General features: G+C 37.7%; 1 protein-coding gene across 9 annotated transcripts in view; it reads left to right on the top strand.

The window, feature by feature from the left end:
- Nucleotides 1-24,362, top strand: part of Rdl (Resistant to dieldrin) — a 300,052-nt gene that overhangs the window by 250,684 nt on the left and 25,006 nt on the right. For all 9 annotated transcript variants that reach the window (XR_010518699.1, XM_065236172.1, XM_065236166.1 and 6 more), the window contains exon 8: nt 21,685-21,969. Coding sequence is in view for 8 of the 9 variants with exons in the window: in XM_065236172.1 (XP_065092244.1) it covers nt 21,685-21,969 (285 nt within the window). In the remaining variant the exon portion in view is untranslated. The remainder of the gene's footprint in view (nt 1-21,684; nt 21,970-24,362) is intronic.

The following is a 24,362-nucleotide window of genomic DNA, read 5'->3' on the forward strand; positions in this document are numbered from 1 at the left end:
CTCAACACATATCGGAAGAGCAGTAGGGATCAGGAGGTTGTTATCCACCATACAAACTTGATCCACCCCAGTGTATGTGGTCCAAGAGATCGAAAAGTCGCTGATTTCGGTTGTCTGTCTCATAGAGACTTCCACGGTTCGTCGCTTTTTTGAAAAAAATATTTCCAAAGAGCTGACAACCAAATCTTTGTTTATGGGGTGTTTACATCAGTGCGGATTTGCAAGCGCTAGTGTACTAGGCAACTAACACGAATTTCAGTTGCTCCTGAAATCTCATGCTGGTAGACGCCCTGTTTACATTATGCTGGTGAGCTTTTTTGCTAGCAGCTGGCTCATTAGCGCTAGTGAAATAGCATAAGTGTAAACACCCCATTAACCTTTCGTTACTCGCGCCAACTTTTGTAACACTTTGTACAACAGTATGAGTTTTCCATTGCCATTTTGCTGCCGGGCTAACAATTGATCTGAAACCAACGTGTATTCCTCAAAAAACTTGTATTAAACTCAATAAGTCAAACTTTGATTACAGTAAACCCCCAAAAATGCGGATAATAGGTAATATGTAAATGGAAACCGCGTAAACGGTGTCCATACTATGTGTGATTGGACTGAATTGGTTACAACCAGGCATGGACAATCATTTGTATTCATTTCATACATTCATTTACATTCATTTGCCTCTAACTTTTTTCATCAACAGCATTCCGCAAAATGATGTATAGAGCTTTTGTAGGTTTTGTTATTAACTACAAGTTTTGTTCATAACTCAAATCCTCTTATGAACTCTTATGAATCACGAACTAGAGCGGGCAGAACTTGTTACTGTTTTTCAGTGAATGTAAAATACATTCACTGAAAAACAGTAGTGGCTTCCGTTCGCTCTGCTTCGTCATGCATTAGAGATATGGATTTGATTTGTTACCAAAAGTTGTAGCTAGTAACAAAACCTACAAAAGCTTTATAAATCATTTTGCGGAATGTTGTTGAAGAAAAAAGTTAGAGGCAAATGAATGTAAATGAATGCACGAAATTAATGCAAATGATTTTCCATGCCTGGTTACAACTTGGAATATCGATCGAGATCCTGACCAGAAAGAAAGTTACTGTTTTCGGGAAAAGTTGTTCAATAGATCAACCTTTTCGCTGGTGGACAGTAGCTCAACATTTTCTCACTACGTAGCGCTAGCATACATGTGAAATTCTCTCATGTGGTATATCTCGAGATCCTGACCAGATAAAAAATTACTGTCTTGCGCAAAGTTGCCCAGGAGTGCAAGATCTTTTCGTTGGTGGACAGTAGTTCATAATTTTCTCACATCGCGGCGTTAGTATACATGTAAATTTTTCGCATATCTCATATCTCTAGATCATGACCAGCTAGAAAGTAAATGTCTTCGGCAAAGTTGTTCACTAAGTCAAGATATTTTCGTTGGTGGACAGTAGATTTGAATTTTTCTCACAACGCGGCGCTAGTATACACGTGCAATTCTCGCATGTATACACACAAAAAACAAAAATTGTTGTAATAAAAATAATGCAATTTCAATTTGAAAGTTTCCCTAAATTCGTAGTTTTAACTACGAAAAACTCAAATTGAAAATTATTTCTTTTGGTTTGACAATATTTCTTTCACTTTCGACTCGTAATTTTAAAAGCTCATTTTTGAAAATAAAAGTTGTACAACTGTCAAAAATACCTCTTCATAATGAAGTTGTTGGCAGCCTTGGCAGCACAACCTATTTTACCGCCAAATTTTACTTGACGTCATAAGCAACCACAAGAAGGAGGCGAGAACTTGGAAACATTATGATTTTCCGCTACAGCAGGGAATGTTAGGTGAGTTGAAATTTCATAAGGTTTATTATGAATTTGTTTTATTTGTTTTATCTTAGCACCAGGTCCGATTGTTCACGGAATTAGCACAGCTGATACGCAAACTCCTGATGAAAGCAATCAAGGCTGAGCAGATTGTTGACACCTTGGACAAGCAAATTGGAACGGATACACTTCTGACTGCAAACAGGTGGAAGTAGCGTTTAAATTCGAAATCTTTTTTTCGCCACTGAATGACCATGGGAAGCGTGAGGAGTCCACCCGCAACACGATCAAAGTTGATCCATAATCTACTGGAAATAGTTTAAAAGGTTCCTGGGATCATACGGGCGAGCGAGCGAGCGAGACACTGTACAATGCGATGTGAAGTTTTTCCCACTCGGGAGAAGGAAATTCAACATCATATATTTAATATTGATTATTTAAAATATCAATAAACATATTTTTGTACATTTATTTCAAATAATAAAAACTTTTAAGTGAAAAATTATAAGATTTTGGAATGAAAACGGACGTAATAATGATGAAAGTATTTGTTTTTAAATTTAAAAGGACATATATGTTATCCTAACTATACCAAAGTTTCAGGCCAAAAGTTTGTTTTGAATCAAAAATAATCTGCTTTTAATTTAAACACTGTTATGCTTTTCATTTGACAGAAGTACAATTCAATTTGAAAGTTTTAACTTTTAAAAGCAGTGGCCGGGCAACTTTTGATTTGACAGTTGGCCTATTTTTGTTTTGAAAGCGAACCGCTTTCTACCAAAAAGAACCAATGCATACTTTTAATTCTATCAATGTATTTTTTAATTTGGGCAACGATTTTTCTTTGTGTGTAATATCTCGAGATCCTGACCTGCTAGAAAGTTACTGTCTTCGGCAAAACAGTTAATGTGATGAATATCTTCTGGCTGGTGAGCACTAGTTCAGAAATTTCTCAATACGTGACGTACAATTCTCGCATATAAAATATTTCGAGATCCTGGCCAGCAATAAAGTTACTGTCTTTTTCAAAAAATGAATGACATGTAACGAAAAAAAAAGTTTTTAATAAATTAAATAATGAAAAAATGACAAATAACAAACCGAAATAATATGAATCCATCGAATAATTTCCATGACTATATTGGATACATTTAGGGTATCTAGTTCCTTTGCATATCCAAATAAAAAAGCTGCATATGATTACTTGTGTTATGTTTTTTTTTAAATGAGTCTAATATATGTTTGATACGGAAGAACTATACCAATTTTCATGAAATTCTGAGACTCACTTCACTATAACTTTTTTTTCTATGGAATTGCTGTCTATTGATATAAATTAACATGTATACTAACGCAGTAAAGCGAAAGGATTCGGATCTAATCAGCTCACTATCCGGAAGAACTTTGCCGCATGTACAACTTTGCTGATGACAGTAACTTCTTGTATGGTGAGGACCTTAAGCCATAGCATATACAACTATTTTATAAGCACACTTGCGCCGCATATCGAAAAGATTCTGAACTACTGTTCATCAGCCAAAAGGCTTTTTTTTTCCTTTGGTTTGTTTTGTTTTCCGTGCTGAGCACCAATGCTACCGACGTGCCAGGTAGGCAGCTCCCACACCTGGACCCTACCTATCGACCCATCAACTCATCAACCGGGGACAAACGGCTTTACTTCCCATCCGAAGGAAGGCGTGATCAGAGATGTTATGCCTCAGAACATCCCGGCGGCGCCGACTGGGATTGAACCCAGGCCTGCTGGGGTGATCAAAAGGCTTTGACCCGCTAAACAACTTTACCGAAGACAGTGATTTTCAAGCTGTTCGAGATCTCGAGCTATATCATATTTGTGGATTACACGTGTATACTAGCGCTGCGCAGTGATAAAATTCTGACCAGAATAGGCCTTGACCCCCTGAACGACTTCGCCGGAGAAGGAACTCGAACTATAGCATATGCGAGAATTGCACATGTATACTAGCGCCACGTACTGAGAAAATTCTAAACTATTGTCCACCAGCCCACAGGTCTTGATTTCCTGAACAACTTTACCAAATACAGTAACTATCTAGCTCGTCAGGTTTCCGAGATATATTCTATGCCAGAATTGCACGAGTATACTAGCACCACGTAGTGAGAAAATTCTGAACTATTGTGCACCAACCTCCTGTACAACCTTACCGAAGACAGTAAATTTCTACCCATTCAGCTGTGCTTCCATCTATTAACGTCTCTTTAAACAAACCACCATGAGGAGGTGGATATAGTTCATTCAAGACGGCCAAATCGCAATCAACACCAAGCCGATTAGCATCCTCAGGTAGCGATAATCACGGGCTACTTACACGGCAAGAAAAAATACTCAAAATTAAGTTTAAAAAAACTCAACGTTGGGTTCTATCATTTGAGGTCTGCTGTTGAGTGAATCAGAAAAGCGGCGTTGGTTAAAATTTACTCAACTATTGAGTAATAATAAATGAACTCAAATATAAGTTTATTTTCATTGAGGTTGCTTTTATGCGCCTTTAACCATTTCATTTTCACAAGCGTTGATAGACGAGTGGTCAACACACGGGCCCCGTAATCTCAACGTCCATGGTTCGGTTCCAGTCTGCTCCGTTTTATAATTTTTTTGTCAACGCCAGGATTACTCAAAATTGAGTTTTTTTCTTTAACTTAATTTTACCTAGCCCCACGGAAGCCACGTGATGAGTGAAAGGAACTCAATTTTGGGTACTTTTTTCTTACCGTTTAGAGTTGGCTATAACCTTTTTGCTCTGTCATCGCCATCACTGACACTAGCGACTTATAGACAATAGTGCATTAGTGACGACGATGATCCCCCGTTCTTGTTCGCATTACTGACGGCAAATATCACCGCCAGCAATCCCACTGGGCACCGCGTGGAGGTAAGAATCGGAGTTCGGGTGCACAGAGGTCGCAAATCGCCGATCAGGGCAGAGCCCAACAACCATTGATAGGCGTTCTTATGCACCTGCTTTACCCGGCGTACCTATTTAGAATCCAGAGCATATGCACCACAGTTAAATTCTGAATACAAATAAATAAATGAGCTAGTTATGCATTAACATAAAACATCTAATGAAAAACCGGATCATGTGAAAAATAACTTTGACATATTATAAAAACATTAAGTAGCAGTGGTTTTCTACCAAAATTACTCAAAACTACCTGTGACTCATCTAGTCATATAATAAAAATATTTGTTCAAATCATTTGCTTTTGAAAACACATCAAGCAGAAGGGTGCTCCAAAGTGTGGAGCAAATTGGAGCTCAAAATATTAAGAAGTAAAGAATCCACACTGGGTGAAAATGGCCCATTTTTTAATAATTTGAATAACTTCCGGTAATTAGTCTGTTTACTGCAGTTAAATAATATTAAAATAACTTCCAAGATCGAAAATAACTTGGTTGTGGAGTAATCTCTTCTTATCAGTAAAATTTTCTAAAAAACTCGAAAATCCAGGGTTGTAGCCCAGATGGATAATAATAATATAAAAAAAATGTATGTTCAGAATGCCAAAATAAGCGTTATGGTAAAGTTTGGTTCAAACCGGTGAAATCGACTACAAGTAGTGTATACACTTGAGCTGGAATGATCAACATGTATACAAGCGCCACGTAGTCATAAAAAATCAGAACTTCTGTCCACCAACGAAAATATCTTTACTTCCTGAACAACTTTGCTGAAGAAAGTTACTTTCTATCTGGTCAGGATCTCAACAAATTTTATATTCAAGAATTTCTCGTGTATACTAGTGCCACGTAGTGGGGAAATTCTAAACTATTAGTCACCAAGCAATAGGCATTGACCTCCTGGACAACTTTGTCGAAGACAGTAACTTTTTATCTGGTCAGGATCTCGAGATGTATCACATGCTAGAATTTCACATATATGCTAGCACTACGTAGTGAGAAAATTCTGAACTACTGTCCACCAGAGAAAAGGTTGATCTATTGAACAACTTTTCCCGAAAACAGTAACTTTCTGCGCCGCGTTGTGAGAAAAATTCAAATCTACTGTCCACCAACGAAAAGATCTTAGACTTAGTGAACAACTTTGCCGAAGACATTTACTTTCTAGCTGGTCATGATCTAGAGATATGTTATATGCGAACATTTTACATGTATACTAGCGCCGCAAAGTGAGAACATTATGAACTACTTTCCACCAGCCAGAAGGCCTTGACCTTCTGGGCAACTTTGCGGAAGACAGTTACTTTCTATCTGGTCAGGATCTCGAGAAATTTTATATTCAAGTATTTCACGTGTATACTAGCACCACGTAGTGGGAAAATTCTGAACTATTAGTCACCAAGCAAAAGGCTTTGACCTTCTGAACAACTTTGTCGAAGACAGTAACTTTCTATCTGGTGAGGATCTCGAGACATATCACATGCGATAATTTCACATGTATGCTAGCGCTACGTAGTGAGAAATTTTTGAACTACTGCCCACCAGCAAAAAGGTTGATCTTTTGAACAACTTTTCCCGAGAACAGTTTTTTTTATATCTGGTCAGAATTTCAAGATATTCCATAGCTCGATAGAACGGAAATGGGCGGTTACGACGAAGTAGCACTCTACCCTATTGTGTGTGTTTCTGCCCAAAGATTGTCTCTGGTGAACAAGATTTAACCCAATTTCAGCCTGGCAAAGTAATTAGACACTGATAGAGATGAGAAAGAAGTTCGATTCACTGAACGGCTCCGAGTCGTTCAGTTCACTGAAAAGAACTAGTTCTTTGGAACAGTTCTTCCGTTTTTTTAGAAACCAGATTTTGTCAGGCACTTCAAGGTGGTTGTTTGGTGATTTTTACTAAAAGAAAATCTCCCTCCACTCTACTTGCTTTACTTGTATGGATTGCACAATTGTGGAATACTTGTTACTTATCACTTTCGGCTTTATTGCATTCCCGTATGGCTCTTTTAGTTGTTCATTCCCTATAGCGATTATTCTTTACCGTACAAGTTCTCCTAAACATATGTTTGGTTTTTGTTCGGCAGATCCGTTCATATATTTCGCTTTATTCATTCCAAAAGAACTGCCGTCGTTCGTCCGTTAATTTAGAAGAACTAGTTCTTTAGAACCGTTCCTGAACGGATTGCCCATCTCTAGATACTGACAGTCCATCATCACTCTGGTGAAATGAACGAGACCCATTGTGATTTCTTCCATCACTGATTGATTTGGTTTAAATCATAATCCAAAATCTTATACACAACCACCTGGGTAATGTATGCTTTTTAAGGTACGATACATTTTTAAATAAACTCTAAAGCAGTTTTCTCCTTCAAACCCGAATTTTTGTTCACAAAAATGCATTCCCAGTTTTCAATTTACCAAGCAGAACGCAAAGAATACATTTTCAGGAGCAGAGCTTCGGTTTGGAGCGAAAAAACTGCAATTGCATCGAAATGTTTAACGATCGGAGAAAATGGAACGGAATCAAAGCATTTTGAGCAATTTCATACAAACTAAATTACTGTTTATGGAACGATTTCAATGCAAGTCTTTGCCATTTTTCTCATTGAAGTGAATTCAGTATATGGGATGATATTTTTTTTCCAATATTTTCAAAAGGGCTCCCCCTTCAGTATTATGCCTTTAGGTGAGAAACCACTTTGTGGTTCAAACCGGTGACATCGACCACAATTGGTGTATGCACTTGAGCTGGAATGCCCCACATGTATACTAGTGCCAAGTAGTGATACAAATCAGAACTACTGTCCACCAACGAAAAGATCTTGACTTCCTGAACAACTTTGCGGAAGACAGTTACTTTCTATCTGGTCAGGATCTCAAGAAATTTTACATTCAAGAATTTCACGTGTATACTAGCGCCATGTAGTGGGAAAATTCTAAACTATTAGTCACCAAGCAATTGGCATTGACCTCCTGAACAACTTTATCGAAGACAGTAACTTTCTATCTGGTCAGGATCTCGAGATATATCACATGCGAGAATTTCACATGTATGCTAGCGCTACGTAGTGAGAAATTTTGAAACTACTACCCACCAACAAAAAGGTTGATCTCTTGAACAACCTTTCCCGAAAACAGTAACTTTCTATCTGGTCAGGATCTCGATCGATATTCCATGTTGTAACCAATTCAGTCAAATCCCACATAGTACGGACACCGTTTACATTTTCCCAATGTTTCCATTTACTTGTTCCCAATTATCCGCATTTTTTGAGGGTTTACTGCTATCAAAGTTTAGCTTGTTTATTTCAAAACAATCTTTGTGGAGGATTACACGTTGGTTTCAGATCAATTGTTAGCTCGGCAGCAAAATGGGTATGGAAATCTTATACTGTTGTACAAAGTACAACGCGCGAGTACTCGTGTTACAAAAGTTGGCGCGAGTAACGAAAGGATAATGAATATAAACGAGAGTAGGAAGGATAGTGAAGTTATGGAATTTCGATAAACAGCAAAGCACGGATTTCTTTAGATTTAGGAATGACGCAGAATTTATTAGAATATGCACATTTGACGTAAGCTTGTAACTAATCCATGAAGTATCAAATAAATTTGGTGTTTGGTAAAAGCATATAGAACGATTTACAAAAAAATTTAAATTTATATAAGTTTGAACATTGGAAAAATGTCCGCCAGCATTTGAACTTACAAATTTACTTGAATTTCACCAAAAGCAATGGTAATCTATAAAACTTCGGAAAACCACGACAAATTTCCACAATCCCAGCACTATTTAGCGTCGTTTTTCGTAACTCGATAGCCGCGAAGAATGATCTCAATGCCTGGGTGTGTATCAATGAGAATAACCCAGAAACCATCAGTTTATTATTAACCCATCAAATCCGAGAACGAACCACAATCGAACCGATGATCACAAGGCATTCAAATTATAGGTTGAGTTATTATTTCCAAAAAAAAAAAAACTTTAATGAAAACGCCCATTAGCCAAACCACCATACTTCAGCAGTTTCTCGAAACCGAGAAGAATCATCATCCTTCTGTTCTATAAAATGCTTCGATGAAGTCAACATCAGTACAGACGTTGACGAAATCCCCTGACCAACCCCACCCCCTGCCCACGGTCAGCAGGGAAAGGGGCTTCAAAAAAAAAAAGGATACAATTTGAATAAAGGACCATTTACCACTTCAACTCGCACCCACTTGAATGCTCCGCCGTTCCACCCTCAGCCAGAACGAGCGTAGAAGATTCCGGCGACATTTTTCCAAATTGTATCCTTTCATCATCTCACTCTTATCACCGTATATCTTCATCATCAGCATCCTCCGGGAGAGAAGAAGTGTAGTAAACATAAATGCCAAAACCGTCCCCAAATCAATTCTTCGCCTTTCTTTGAATTGGCAATCGAGAACTTATCAAATCAAATTACCTCCTCGTTGAATGGACCGGCCCCTCGTTGCCATAACCCCATCACTGCCCTGCCCCTTGTTTGCAACCGTCCGAGAAAAAAAAAACGGAAAATCCGCACAGCAATGTTTCGGCTTCTAAACCCTTTCCAGTCATCTTTTCCATCTTGGAGCACAGGAAAAGTTTGATTTAGTTTTCCTCCGTTCCTCCGCGCGTCCTTCATCCTTGATCCTCATTCCCATGAAACATTGACGAAGGGCCGTGTCATCCGGCGCGGTAGTATTCAATTGGCTCTGCGACGAAATTGCGCATCCATCCGCAAACAGGCAAGGCATCGTCCTCCTACGCGGATTTATTACGACGGTGGAACACACGCAGGTTCCAGGACGAGATTAATTCACCGTACTTCATCAAATCACAGGAAGAAGAACGTATCGTGCCTCCCCCCCCCCCCCCCAGCTCCTTACCTCCATTTTGACGCATCACCATCATCCAATCTGTGCGCCACATACCTCCACATTCATCCCATCACTTCCAAAGTTTCACCATTCTCAGTGTTAAAACGTTGTATACTTTTTATTATCTTATATATATATACATATATAATATATAGATTTTCTCTATCTCTCGTTCGTTCGTTCGTTCATATTCAAGTTGCTATTAATTTTCCATGTGCGGCGAAAATTTTTAAATCCAAAAAAAAAACAAACAAACATTAGTCAAGCCAAATACGAATGAATCATGCAGCCCTCGGGCAGTAGCCGATTTAAATTGGATTTCCCTTACTAACAGAGATAGCTACCATCGACTGAAACGCTTTCTTCCTTTAGATTTCGTTTGAATTTTCGCATTGCTCTAGAATTTAGGAACATAGCCTGCTAATCTTTCGTTTCTCTCTTTCTCTCAATCAAATTCGCTTAAGAAAAGTGTTACTCCGCTTAAGTTTTCCATCGAATTCCAGTTTATTCTTGTACAAACATTACTTTTCTTTTCTCTCAATCGGATTGAATGAAGCGATGCATGAATCTAAACGATTGAAAAAAAAAACAGTTGCATCACTTCTGCTGTCAAGCTGACGTTTGCTTAGAAAAAAAAATCAGTTGAATTTTACTCATTTTTAGGTTCAAATTTTAAGCGTGTTTTTGATGCAGAAATCTATCCTGTGTGCGCCTTCTTTGCCGATCTCGTTTTTTGTTTTGAGTCTAGATCCTGCTAAAGCAATTTTCAAACATTTGAAGGAGAATTTTTAAATAAAGAGTGTTTTCAAAAAAAAAAAAAATCCTAAAACCTAAAACAATCAACTCCCATTGGACGTCAATCAAGATGTTGAGAAAAACGAATTACAAAAAGCAAATCAACTCATTGTTCACTTTCTGCATGAAACAAATACTGAATCTATTTGCATACACGATCAAAAAAAAATATATCAACCTAGCTGAAAGAGTTTTTTTCTTTTATTTGAAAAAGTGAAATGATTTTTAAACAATTTTTCAATCACAACAGTCGTATTTAATTTTATTATTTTTTCAAAACTCTTTTGTTAACATTCTAGTTTAGTAGTCCACCTTTCTATGTTGCTGAATTTATACGATTCATGGAATCTTTTTCGTTTGTTTTGGACATGATAAATTCTACATCATTTTATAATATCACTACAACACTACATTCTCAATTTCGACTTTGTTACATGAACTTTTTTTTCCAGTTTTTCGATATGTAAGAAAATTTTGAAACAGATTGCGTGCGCCTATATTGTTTTCTTATTCTTATCTCGACGGGTGCGGGGTCGAAGGTTTACGTTAAGGTGAAGCCGGAAATCGGATGCTGATTTTTCGTTGAACCCAAACAATGTCACTGGCAAAGCAGATCAACTACGGATGTGTTGCAATGGATTAGGGCTTTCTGGGAATCAACCATGCTGCTGATATTGAGTTTCGAATAATCGAATAATGGAAATGGTGCCCGATAGAAACAGGCTACTGACAATAATGGTCACATTCACCGGAGAAGTTTGGAGCATTGTAGAAACGTTTAACAGCATTTTTGGACTATTCTATCGGTTGGAATGGATAGATCAGCCAGCAGCAAGAAAATGAAAACAAACAAACATTTCATATGTGTAAGATTTCCTGAGATAAAAGTGCAGTCATAATATACCCAATAGAGATTTTCACGTCCAGTTGTATTGGTTCGATATATGAGAGCGTGTTAGTGAATATCCGAGGAAAATACATAACAAATCGCTGTCAAACTCATTTTGACAGATCTAATTTCATACATTTTTTAGGTTAGCCAGAGAAAAATAATAAACAACTTTACACAGCGATCCACCCGCTAGTGTGCGTGCGTTAAACGTCACTAATCTCTATAGCTTGTTAAATTGAAATACAAATCTGTCATCTGAAACAGAATGTTCCATACAGTCATTTTGTATGAGGTGTACGGATTTCGGTCCCGCACAGTAGGTGACAATCCAGTGTATCCAGGCATCCTTGAGGTTACCAGAGAAGGGTTGCAACCCATCACAATCCTCGATCAAAATTTTACTATGATTCACTCTAAACAGCAGCAGTTGCTGCTTCGCTTGCATATGAGAATGTGTTGGTGATAGCGGTCAACTGATACAAATTCATTTTGCCAGATTTTGTTTATAGCACACGCTGCAAAGCCATGCAAACCGAGTTAAGTACAAAATGCAACCCGGGGGCAACTTGACAACTCCAGTATACTGCCAGTGTACCCCGATAGTTTGGTGCTGGTGGTTCTGTCAAATTTACAAGTTTCAGAAGTGTTATCTGAATAGGGCGAATGCAGAAATGATGTACAGTAAATGAAAGGTTTAAAATTAATCTTATTGTCACGCGCTCCCCAAACCGGTATGCGCGTGTGGTACACGTTAAGTCCGACGTCAAAACTAACATTAGTGACATAGGAAGTGGATGCCAGTAAGAAATGTCATTTTCATTTTCACAATTCATAATCAGTTTATGAAACATTTTTATGTTGTCTCGTATGTCTTTGAACAGAACAGAACCAAATGCTTAAACATATGATTTTTAAAACGAAAATATGTGATTGTCATCGAATTAAACGAAACAAATGAGAATTGACCGCGGATCCTTTCGGTGATTGCGATTCTATTGCTATTATCGTTTATGATGAACAAAGAAAGCAAACAAAGAGTGTTATTATTACAGTATTCCCCCGCTAATCCGAAAAATTTGTGGCCAGATTAGTTGGTTGGATTGGTTGATCCGATAATCTGACTGTCAAATCCATACAAAACAATGTTACCAACCTAACATTGTAAAAAATCTCCATAAGATACCATGATGTCGAATTATCGAGTCGTCGGATTAACGAGAGTGAGGGGATACTGTTTACGCAGCTAGTGCTGCATAATGTACAATTTGCAGTACTATCTTAAAATAGTACAACCACAAACGAAGTGACAGACGGAGCGGCTCGAAAACTTTGGTGACAAACCTGCTATTGCAATTTTTCAGTGTACCACATATGATTCAGCTAAGCATTATCCGAGACTGTGTGACAGTCAAATGAACACGGGGAAGTAAACAATTTTTATTCATTCGGTTTGCCGTGGCAAGCTTTTATCAGACAGCTGTGCTCAAAGCAATAATCTGAAGGCTGATCAATGTCAAGAGCAAAATATAACTGGAGAAACCAAAGTATTTGTATTACCATTCAATGATATAAGAAGATGAAACGCGGTTCAATTTGTGTGAATTTATTTAATTTCACCACGAAAATCATAAATTCGCTCTTTTAATATGGCATTCTTGCCTGTTGTTTGACGTCCACACATGGTAAAACAAAAAGTTGATTTCCCATAGAGAAATATCGTTGCGGCTGTGAAGGACAATCTCTTTGTTTACGTTGTGTGGCGACATCTACGATTTGCAAGTGGGTACGTGAAATTAAGGTTATCTGTCACCTTGCTGGGAACTTGAAAAAATACGTTAGCATTAGAAACACTGTAATAAGAGACCAGCGGAGACACTATGATTCCAATTAAACTGTCAAAAGCGGTTCCAATCTGCAATGTTTACAAATAGTTTGCTTCAATTAGGGAAGAGTATTAAAATCGTTTAACAATCACTCATGAACTCGCTCGTCGGTGTATGGACGAGTGCACCGATGAATTTGAGTTCACTCACTCGAGAAAAGTGACACAAGCTGCGGGCAATGTTAACTAATCATGAACACTAAATATTCATTATTCATTATTCATGAACATTTAGTGTTCATGATTAGTAAACATTGCCCGCAGCTTGTGTCACTTTTTCTTGAGTGAGTGAACTCAAATCCATCGGTGCACTCGTCCATTGGCGAAGTCACTCGCAAGCAAGTGATGCCAGGATTGCTTTGATGTTTATCTTGTTGCCAAATTCATGTTTTTTTTTCTCCGCTGGTCTCTTATTCCAGTGTTTCTAGTTAGCAAGTCTGTTGATGGAGAAAATTAGAGGCAAATGAATGTAAATTAATGCACGAAATTAATGCAAATGATTTTCCATGCCTGCTCGTTGATGCGCTTTTCATCAACAGCAGTGAGCAGGATTTTGATCTAATTTTCGTCTTACTAAGCACACTTAATCTCTCTTTTAAGGACGGATATGAACTCAAAATTGGAGTGATTCTACTATAGATGACTTCAAAATTTATTGAATTTTCTATACGTACCGTTGAATTTGATAAAGAGTCACAAATTATTTTGATATTTTAAGAAATCTAACACTGCTTCTTGACTGAAAATTGGTGCTACGAGTTTCAATTCCGTCCTAACGCATTGAAACGCCATTAGTTTTTCTAGGGTTTTCTTCATTCTACGAATGAAGACAGAATAAATGGATTTGCTATGAGCGCTTCTTTTTTTTTGAGAACAATGCGTTCAAATATTCATACAACGCATTCGTATAGGTTTGTGTTGTAGCTTAAGAGCTAACGCATCGAAACAAACGTACTATTGATTTGTGTACGGTGAAATCATGGATATTATTGATGATTCCTGCTCGATAGAACGGAAATGAGCGATTACGAAGAAGTAGCACTCTACCCTATTGTATGTGTTTCTATGCAGAGATTGTCTCTGGTGAACAAGATTTGACACAATTTCAGCCTGGCAAAGCAATTAGACACTGATAGAGATGATAAAAAAGTTCGATTCACTGAACGGCTCCGAGTCGTTCAGTTCACTGAAAAGAACTAGTTCTTTGGAACAGTTCTTCCGTTCTTATAGAAACCAGACTTTATCAGGCACTTGAAGGTGGCTGTTTGGAGATTTTTACTAAACGAAAATCTCCCTTCACTCTACTTGCTCTACTTGTATGGATTGCACCGATAATCATAGGAAACAATTGTGGAATACTTGTTACTTATCACTTTCGGCTTTATTGCATTCCCGTATGGCTCTTTTACTAGTTCATTCTCTATAGTAATTATTCTTTACCGTACAAGTTCTCCTAAACATATGTTTGGTTCTTGTTCTGCTGTTCTCCGTTCATATATTTCGCTTTATTCATTCCAAAAGAACTGCCGTCGTTCGTCCGTTCATTTAGAAGAACTAGTTCTTTAGAACCGTTCCTGAACGGATTGCCCATCTCTAGATACTGGCAGTCAATCATCACTCTGGTGAAATCAACGAGACCCATTGTGATTTCTTCCATCACTGGTTGATTTGGTTTAGATCATAATCCAAAATTTTATACACAACCACCTGGGTAATGTATGCCTTTAAAGGTACAAGGGGACGATACATTTTCAAATAAACTCTAAAGCAGTTTTCTCCTTCAAAACCGAATTTCTGTTCACAAAAATGCATTCGCAGATTTCAATTTGCCAAGCAGAACGCAGAGTTCTGCGACCTCTTAATCGGATTAATCCATTCATCAAACTTTGGAGTGATCGGAGAAAATGGAACTGATTCAAAGCATTTTGTGCAATTTCATACAAACTAAATTACTGTTTTTGGAATGATTTCAAAGTAGCTTTCTAAATGAAGTGAACTCAGTTCCGGCTTTAAATTTGCTCATTTTCTCGATTCTCCCGATTAAATGTGCTCCGCAGGGCTGTCATCTGATCACTCAATGCGCGCAATGTACTGATTTTCTGAAATATACAAAGTGAGAATCAAGCAAACACAAAGTTGGCTTCTTTTTCACCCTGCGCAAGAGTAAAGTAGCGGAGCAGAGAAGACAGACACACACCCAGAAATAACGAAAGCTCAATGTGTAGCCATCGCTCCGACGGCTCCGACGCAAAGTGTTCAGTGTATGGTTGCAAATGGGAAACCCAGCAAAAATACAAAATTCTTCTTCATTATGCTCTTCTTCATCTCCTATGCATGCAGTCGTGGTAAGCAAAGTCTGCAAAGAATTTGAAGAAGACATTAGCGCTTGTTGTATTATATTCACTCCCTGCGCCGCACGGAGTGTACGGCTCATTGTGTGGATCGCTTTCTCACAGCTTAGTAGAAAAAGAGTGTGCGAAGTAAATGGGAGAACCACACACTCTTTGTCGAGTGTTTTGAGATGTATGCACAAAGTTGCTTTGCTTACGCTCTGAGGTGCTTTCCAGCCCTGGTGCTCCGAATATCAAAAAGATAAGTTTTTGTTTTTCCTGCTACAGTCAAACAAGGGCGTAGGTAGCTATGATTGAAAAGATGAAGGAGGAGGGGGGGGGGGAGTAGTGTTGGTGATAGATTATTGCCGAATTCTACCAGATTGCAGGAAATTAAGCTACAAATGGAGGCAATTCACTAAGGACTGCCCATATTTATATGAGATGATATTTTTTTTTCTTAATATTTTCAACAGGGCTCCCCCTTCAGTATTGAGCCTTTAGGTGAGAATCCACTTTCTGAAAGTTTCAGCTCATTTGGTTGAAACACGAGCGGGCGCTACTGGTTTAAAGTTTATAGGGGGTTTTTGGTCGAAATTTATGAGGAAATGACACCCCTTCTCTCTTTCGATCGCAGACGGCCCAATTTTGTCGGCCGCCTCCCTTTTTGAACACCTTTTTTAATGTTCTACGAAGCCCATGCGCTTTTTAATCGGTCTTATTGCACCAAAATATACCTTAACTTTCCATCTTAGAATTACGGTTAAGTTAAATTATTGAAAAATAAAAGTCTGACTGGGGCTGACACAATCGGGTGATTACTGTACTCAATTTTGGTCAGAATTTCAAGGCTACTGTTACTGTTTTTGGAACGAATTTCATGTAGTTCTTTGCCATTGTTCTCATTGAAATGAACTCAATTCAGGCTTTAAATTTGCTCATTTTCTCGATTCCCCCGAGTTTCGATTTAATGAGCTCCGAATATCTAGAAGATAAGTTCCTGCTACAGTCCAACAAGGACGTAGCTAAGATTGGAAAGGGTAAGAGGTAGGGAAAGTAGTTTTCAAAGGAATCAATTTCCATTAATTTCACCAAAATCGACAGAAGCTATTTTGAATTTATAGAGTAAACAGTCAAATAACCATTCCTAATATTCATTCTTTCCGGAAAAATTCTAAATATTACATTCCCGGGAAATTAACTCTGTGAAGAACTATAAATAAATTTAAAAAAATGTCGAATGAATGCTGATGAGAAATTTTTCTAGAGGTTGGAAAGAGCTTCCAGAGCCGTCAGAAAACACTTCTGGAGAAAGTTAGAAGAAACTTCCAGAGAAAGCTGACAGACTCTCGGTATCCAAGTCGGAAGAAACTTTCAGAAAAGTTATGGGAACCTTCCAGAAGAAGTTGGCAGACATTTCCGGGGCATGTCAGCAATATCTTTGGGTGAACTTGGAAAGAGTTTTCAAGATAAATCGTTGGAATTGGTCAATGTCAGTCAGAAGAAACTGCTAGATCAGGTCTAGAAAAACCACAATTAACTTCCAGGAGAAGTTGCGCGACTCTTTCGGTGGAAGTCGTAAACAGCAGCCCAATTAAACTGGAACAAGCTTAACATTGTACAGAAGTTCATAATTGATTTGCCTTCGGCATAAATCATCCCAAGGAATGATTTTTAAAAAGAATTAAATTTCTATAAATTTGAATTCCAAATTCTCCACGAGTTAAAAGAAAACACTGTTTTTTTGCACTTCAATACAACTTTAACATAAGAACATGTCATCAATGAAGAGCTTTGAGTGTGTTGGTTTATTTACTTTAAATTCTGTTATAATTGCTTATCTCTTGACAGATACGCGTATTTCGTCTACTACGTGCAGACTTCATCAGTGCCAAGTACTCAACACCACTACACACCACAGTGATTGAACGAAGAGTGGTTCATGAAAACAAAAAAATAGCTAAAATCGACTCCCATTGAGTGCAAATTGAAAAGTGGAAAAGTTGACCCACCTTTGGAAATAAAAAGATTTGTTTTATTTTCCTCAGGACTCTGAAGGTGGGAGTTTAAATCGCTGCGCCATTGGACTAAGTGTCCGAATTTCGAGGCATTACGATACTCAGTCTGTGTCAGAGCGCTGATTTGCTGGAATCCAAAAAGTTGAAAACAATCAAACTAAAAAATTGCTAGCCTTTCTTCAAGTCTAGGAACAAGATTTTTGGCTTTCGCCGGAATCTCAATGGTACAAAACCAAATTACCAATATATAAGCGATTTTGAGTTCTGTTTGATGGTGGTGTTACTTTGTGTTATTGAAAATTTAGCGAAAATTTAGCCCAACCAATATAACAGAATTGAGTATTTTTGGAATTGGTCTACTGATTCCGGAAATATGGCTTCATGATTAGCTACAATTTTTCTGAATAACTCAAATCTGAATATCTTGTGCATGATGAACCAGAGCGAACAGAACCCACCATTGTTTTTCAGTGAATGTAAATTACATTCACTGTAAACCAATAACAAGTTCGTCCCACTCTAGTTCGTCATACAGAAGAGATAAAGATTTGATTTTTTACAAAAGTTGAAGCTTATTATGAAACCATCAAAAGTTTCATAGGTTATTTTACGGAACTCTGTTGATGAAAAATGTTAGAGGCAAATAAATGTAAATTGATACACGAAATGAATGTAAATGATTGTCCATGCCTGGTTGCACCTAAATGAAGACAATTTCTTCAAAAATCACTGTAAATTTCACAGAAAACCATTGGTGTTTCAAAATTGAAAACATTCTACCTAAATTTTTCAAATAATTCAAGGTCATTGACACCTGTTTTAATGCAACATATAACCAATGTTAAGTCAATGACAACAACCGTTTTTTAGAATGTTGATATTATAAGCTATTGAACGCCAGTTAATTAAAATCGAAATTCAGTAAAATCTACTTTTTTGTGATGAGAAACTAGTCAAAACAATCATTGGAGTCTTATGACGAGATGCTATCAGGATTGCTATTGATATATATCACCGTGAATGTTCTAAGTGACAACTAAAATCGCAATCCATAATGATCAATTTCAGCCCGATGATCAATTTACCCCCGGATTACGGTACTTTGCTTACTTACTCATTTATATATCCTGCCCACCCCTAGTGGTGCATAGGGCAAACGTGTAAGACTTAGATGGCTGCTAGCTTTTGACTTGACCTGGTCCCAAGTGTCATAAGTACGGTAGCTCAAATATGTAGCTTAGCTCGACCTCGAAGTTTCTTCATGATACCTAACAGATTTCCAGGAGTGTAACATTTGATAAGCACTTAGGAAAATCGAGAATATCTGTTCAGACTCTAGAGGCATGTGCATCTTAGCACGCTGAAGCAGCTAAGTCAAACAACATCCGGGGTCAAGAACCCGAAAATTTCGATGATCCAGAGATTTATATTATTTTCGGATATCAGAATTTCCATTTCTTTTTCCAAACCCTGGATCCTGTTTGTTTTCCAATTCCAGGATGAAATAATTCAAACAGAAATCCCGATTTCTCACAAACTAACAAAATATAAAAGTCCCAGAAACTGTTGTATTATTTGAATTCGGGATCTTAATTATTTTCAAGTCCGTCTTAACATATTTTCCCAAATCCCCAAAACTCAACAAAAATTGATTTTCGGGTTATCGGCTTTTTAGTCTAATTATGGATCAAAACGCAAAGGATCTTTTAGTGCCGGCGTGTCGGCCTATGCAGTTGTACTTTTTCAGAGGGTATAAAATTTTATCGTGTACCAAAAGACGGTGCAGCTTTACATTCCCTGATGAAGGCCAAGCCCATATGCCGAAACTTCGAGCATAACAACACATCCTTTTGCGTTTCGATCCATGGTTAGGCTTACACGTTTTCATCAACGATTAGACTGAAAAGCCAGTATCGCTCAAATCAGATTTAGTCCCATTCGATTTCCTTCTTATTCTTCTTCGCATTTCAAGCTGATTGCTGATCGCATATAAGCTATTTGCGTGCTCTCAACTTATTGTTCTAGATGCATTTCCACAGTTCTATTAATTGAGGGCTTTCGATGCCTGTACCATTTGTGCATTAGTATAATTGTGTGGCATGTTCAATCATAATCCGTGCCAAACCCGAAAAATTCCTAGACCGGACCGGGAATCGAACCCAGTCACGTCCAGCATGGTCTTGCTTTGTAGCTGCACCTCTACCGATTGAGCTAAGGGAGGCCCCAAAATATAATCATATAGCTAGAATTGGTTGTATAACAATTTTGTTCCAAAGCCTTCGGTTGTTGGACTTCAATAAATATTTGAAGACTCAGACTTTTCCTACTGATGCACTTCTCCCTTTTACAACGCTCGTGCAGCCGAGCTTGTTGAGATTGGTTGGAAGTTAATGTTCCGAGCAACTTATTTTTATTTAAATATTTGTTCAAGTGAAAACTTCGGAAATTTCCAATTTGAAAAATCTTCATACACTACCCGTCATAAGTATGGAATCGCTTGAAAAAGTATTGCAACACTCCATCACCCCATGTGTTCACATTCGCTTTATGTAATGCTAAACTTTTCAAGGTTCAAGGTTGCAATACTTTTTTAAGCGATTCCATACTTATGAAGGGTAGTATATGTCCTAAAGTTTCACTCGTTTCCACAATATTGTTGTAGAATTCATCACTTCCAAAGACGGTCGAAGAAAATTTTAACGTGGCATGTGCCGCTTATTCAATGCAAGAAGTACTATCATTTGATTTGTCGTGCAATGATCAACTGTTTTGGCTGTGACTTAGATAGCAGAACTTTAACGGACAAACTTCCAATATGAGCACAACATTTAATATAGCTCTCTGAATCGCAGAGGTGGTAACGTTTCTGAAGTAATATGAGACTTATCAAGTTTTGAAAGTGGTAAGAAGATCAGTTTTAGGAGAAATGCGCTCGTTCAGAAACTGATTTCTCTGTACTTCATGTCTCGTGAGAGTAAGAAATTTGATATCTTTCTAATTGTAAGAGTTATTTGATTGTTTACAGCGCTTACTAATAATTAAACAATGCTGATTTAAGGTTTTAAGTACTTTCAGTGCTGATCACAGCCTTTTCATAACACTACTCACAAAACAAAAGGCATGAACAAAACAAATTGCTGTTTTTATAACGACATGATTTTTTAGTCTCAGTGCATTTAAAACAAAACCCAAACTTAGTTCAAAAATTTACCCAACAAAAGCATCTCAAAATTATGTGAAATCCTTCAGTGCAGTGCAGTGAACTATTGTAAATTCTGTGGATCATTTATATAGATTTGTGATAGAATTTAACGATTTCCGATTGGCTATAGCAATGCCAAATTAATGCTGAATTTAGGCTTGGGACTAATGCTTACATTTTTTTGATTTGAATGGTTGAAACCATCCAGGTTGAGCTCCATTGCTTACCTGCCTGCGACGCTCTGTACGTTCGATTTTCTGCAGAGTAAAAACAAAATCACCTCAAATGCAACACATCCAACGATTCCTTTTGCCAAGTTGATTAACTTTCGATTTCACTTAACATAAACTTTCACCCCGATGGTTTAAGAATGCATTCCCATTTTTTACCTATTTACTGTTTGATAAATCACATACTAATATATTGATTAAGAGTTCACTCTCATTCTGCGACACACCTCTATCACCAACCAAGCTCTCTTATCCCCAAAAAAAAAACTCACCACCCGTCATGCTCTCATCGAAAATGACGACCACTCATGCCTTAGATGCAAACCTAGCTTCAATCCTCTCCATACTTCACCTTTCTCACTCTCAACTCTCGAACAACCAAAGATGTATATCTGAAATGTCACTCACTTCTCTCATAACCGTCATGCCACCTATCTAACCCTCCCCCAAACCTCTGTTTTTCGTTGTCATCCCTCGAATCGATCAAATCACCCAACTCTCACTCTTTCTCTCTCTCTCTCTGTGTCTCTCAATCTTCTTTTATCTTTTCAACATACGATCCTCCCCCAAAGTACCGTACTTTCTTATTTCTCTCATCTCAATTTTTTTCTCCAAATGATATCAAATATAAGAAAAACTAACTGAAACATTGTCTGTAATACAACCCCTTTTCTGTTCTTATAGGAAATTATTCACGTTTAGCATGTGAGATACAGTTTGTACGTTCGATGGGTTATTATCTCATTCAGATTTACATACCATCCGGATTAATTGTAATCATATCGTGGGTATCATTTTGGCTAAATAGAAATGCTACACCAGCACGTGTTGCACTAGGTGTAACCACTGTCTTGACAATGACAACACTGATGTCGTCAACGAATGCTGCCTTACCGAAAATATCTTATGTAAAATCGATTGACGTATATTTAGGCACATGCTTCGTCATGGTATTTGCCAGTCTGCTGGGTATATAACAATTTTTACTTACTTATATATACATATTTTTATATCTATATATATTCACTATTTGCTACTTGTACAAAAAAAAAACCAGTCTCTTTCGTGTTTGTGTTACTCCATGTACTTAGAAGTTTGTTGAGGCACCCAAAAGAAGAACAGCCGGGAATTTTCATCCTACTCCATGCCACCCCCGTCCCTCGAAGTCCACCGGTCCGCATAGGGTCCTAACGCTTGAGCTGTAGAAAGAGCGAAAGAGAGAGAAAGCTGTTCCAAAAATTAGTCTTGCATGATTTAATTTTTGATCAGCTTTCCGCCTTGACAAGGTTCCATCCAAACCGACATATGCATATTATGCTTGCTAACAAGTGTTAAAACCCTAGCCCGGGGTCCGAGGGATCCACCAAATACCAACAACCGAGCAGAGTAGCGTGAAAATTCCCACCACAAAAAAAAAAGTCTGAACGATACGAAAAAACAACCGGAAGACCCAAGCTTTTTCAAAGTCAGACGAAAGCGCATAAGCAATAAGATGAAAAGAAACTAAACTCACCAATCACCCTCATAGAAGAAGGAGTCGAGATCTTGCAATTAGAATTGTCCAGTTCAGAAAATCGAGCTTTCACACTTTCGATATCTCATTCACTTTCACACCAATTCAGGCAAAAGTTTGATACCGTACTTCACGCACAATCAGAAATATGACCTGATAGCAAACGAGTCGCACTGAAATTGTAGAGGAAGAAAACTATGTGAATCGAAAAAAAGAAACAAATCCACCAGCTCGATGGGTCTCACTTTCGACTGAGATTACCTTAAACTCCCCTCACACATACACACATCGACACCGACACCGACACCTATTTGTTAATATTAGGTCAGAATGTGCGTAAAACACACGTTCCCAAAATGACATGCCTTAGCATAACGTATATTGTAATTGTCACCCTTCACACCTTCTCTTTCTCTGTCACTTTCGAGATAATAAATCAGAAAAGCAAAAACAACAACAAAACACTCACACAGCAAGAGAAGTTGGCTCGAACCACAGACAGAAACCAAAGAAAAATTCGATAAATTCATCTAAACTTTGATTTTCCTTGTACGACTAAACGCTAAAGTTGAATGAAACTTATTAAAAAATTGCCAACATTTCGCTTGACTCCAGTAATAACAAAAAAAAAATCGTTTGTTTCGCTTTCCGTACTCTCTCTCTCTCTCACACTAAATTTCCCACTGATTTTCTTTCCTTGCTACAGTTAGCCTATTTGGAGTCTTTCCGAATTGAACAGATGCCACAAAGAACAACAGTAAAAAAAAGTACATTGACCCAATCCTATCCCGAAAACAGGGACGGATCAAACTGCACAACAATTCGGTTTTCGTTCGGACACGCAGGGAAATGCCACCGGGATCATGTTGCTTGCTATTATTTAATTTTTAATTTTTTTTAATAAGTCCAAGTGTGATTAAACGTTACCAGGTGGCCAGTTCTGCCATATTTTATAAAAAAAGTACTGATGTGGATTCAAGTATATACAAGCTATTTCAAAGTCACCCAAATTTGGGTAGAATCCACCCAGATCGGTATAAACTAAACCTATCAAAAATGGGTAAAACCAGAGACGAGGTTATATAAGAGACGCGCGGAGAGAATAAAAATAAATCTGGTTGCACGGCCAACTAATTTGCTGTTCGGCAAGATTTGGCAACCCGCAGTTTTATGTTTACTTAGAATGACTTTTAATTTGAGCGACTGTCGTCTGCTTCAGCATTACGGTAAAATGAATACTTTTTTAACCGTATCGGTAGTATCGCTGTTCAATGGAAGTATTTGAAGACTCAATTTTTGACAACTCTGAGTGAAACCAAATATATCACATTGGAGGATGCTCAATGTACAGAAATTATTCAATCTGCAATTGTTGCTTCCTATCATGTACAAGTGAAAACTCTTTTTAAGTCTTTCACAAATTTTACTTTCTTGAAAAATAACACCGGTCATACGCAAACTTAATAATAATTATTTAATTCTCAACAGTTAACGAGTGTCTGGCTGAAAATTTCCCTAATAAAAACATCCAACCTCAACAATTAAATTAAACCCCAATCTCAATACATCTCACGCTTTTCTTCGTGAAGCGCTCGTGTTCATTTATATTGCTCGATTGGAACCGCGTTTGACAGTTCGATTGGAACTTTTGGCTTCAGTCTGCGCGCGTAACCAGTTGGCAAATGGACAACATCGTCTTGAATCCGATCGATCTTCTTCATCGGTTAACTTATCACTCCCAACTTAGTTTACCCATTTTTGCGTAGGTTCAGTTTTTACAGATCTGGTTGGATTCTACCCAAATTTGGGTAGTTTTGAAACATCGTTCATGTAGTGCAAAGTCATTTAC

Source organism: Ochlerotatus camptorhynchus, unplaced genomic scaffold (genome assembly GCF_037179485.1).
Source record: "Ochlerotatus camptorhynchus isolate MF236.1 unplaced genomic scaffold, CSIRO-AGI_Acam_v1.1 ptg000530l, whole genome shotgun sequence".
In the NCBI taxonomy this organism is placed as follows: domain Eukaryota; kingdom Metazoa; phylum Arthropoda; class Insecta; order Diptera; family Culicidae; genus Ochlerotatus; species Ochlerotatus camptorhynchus.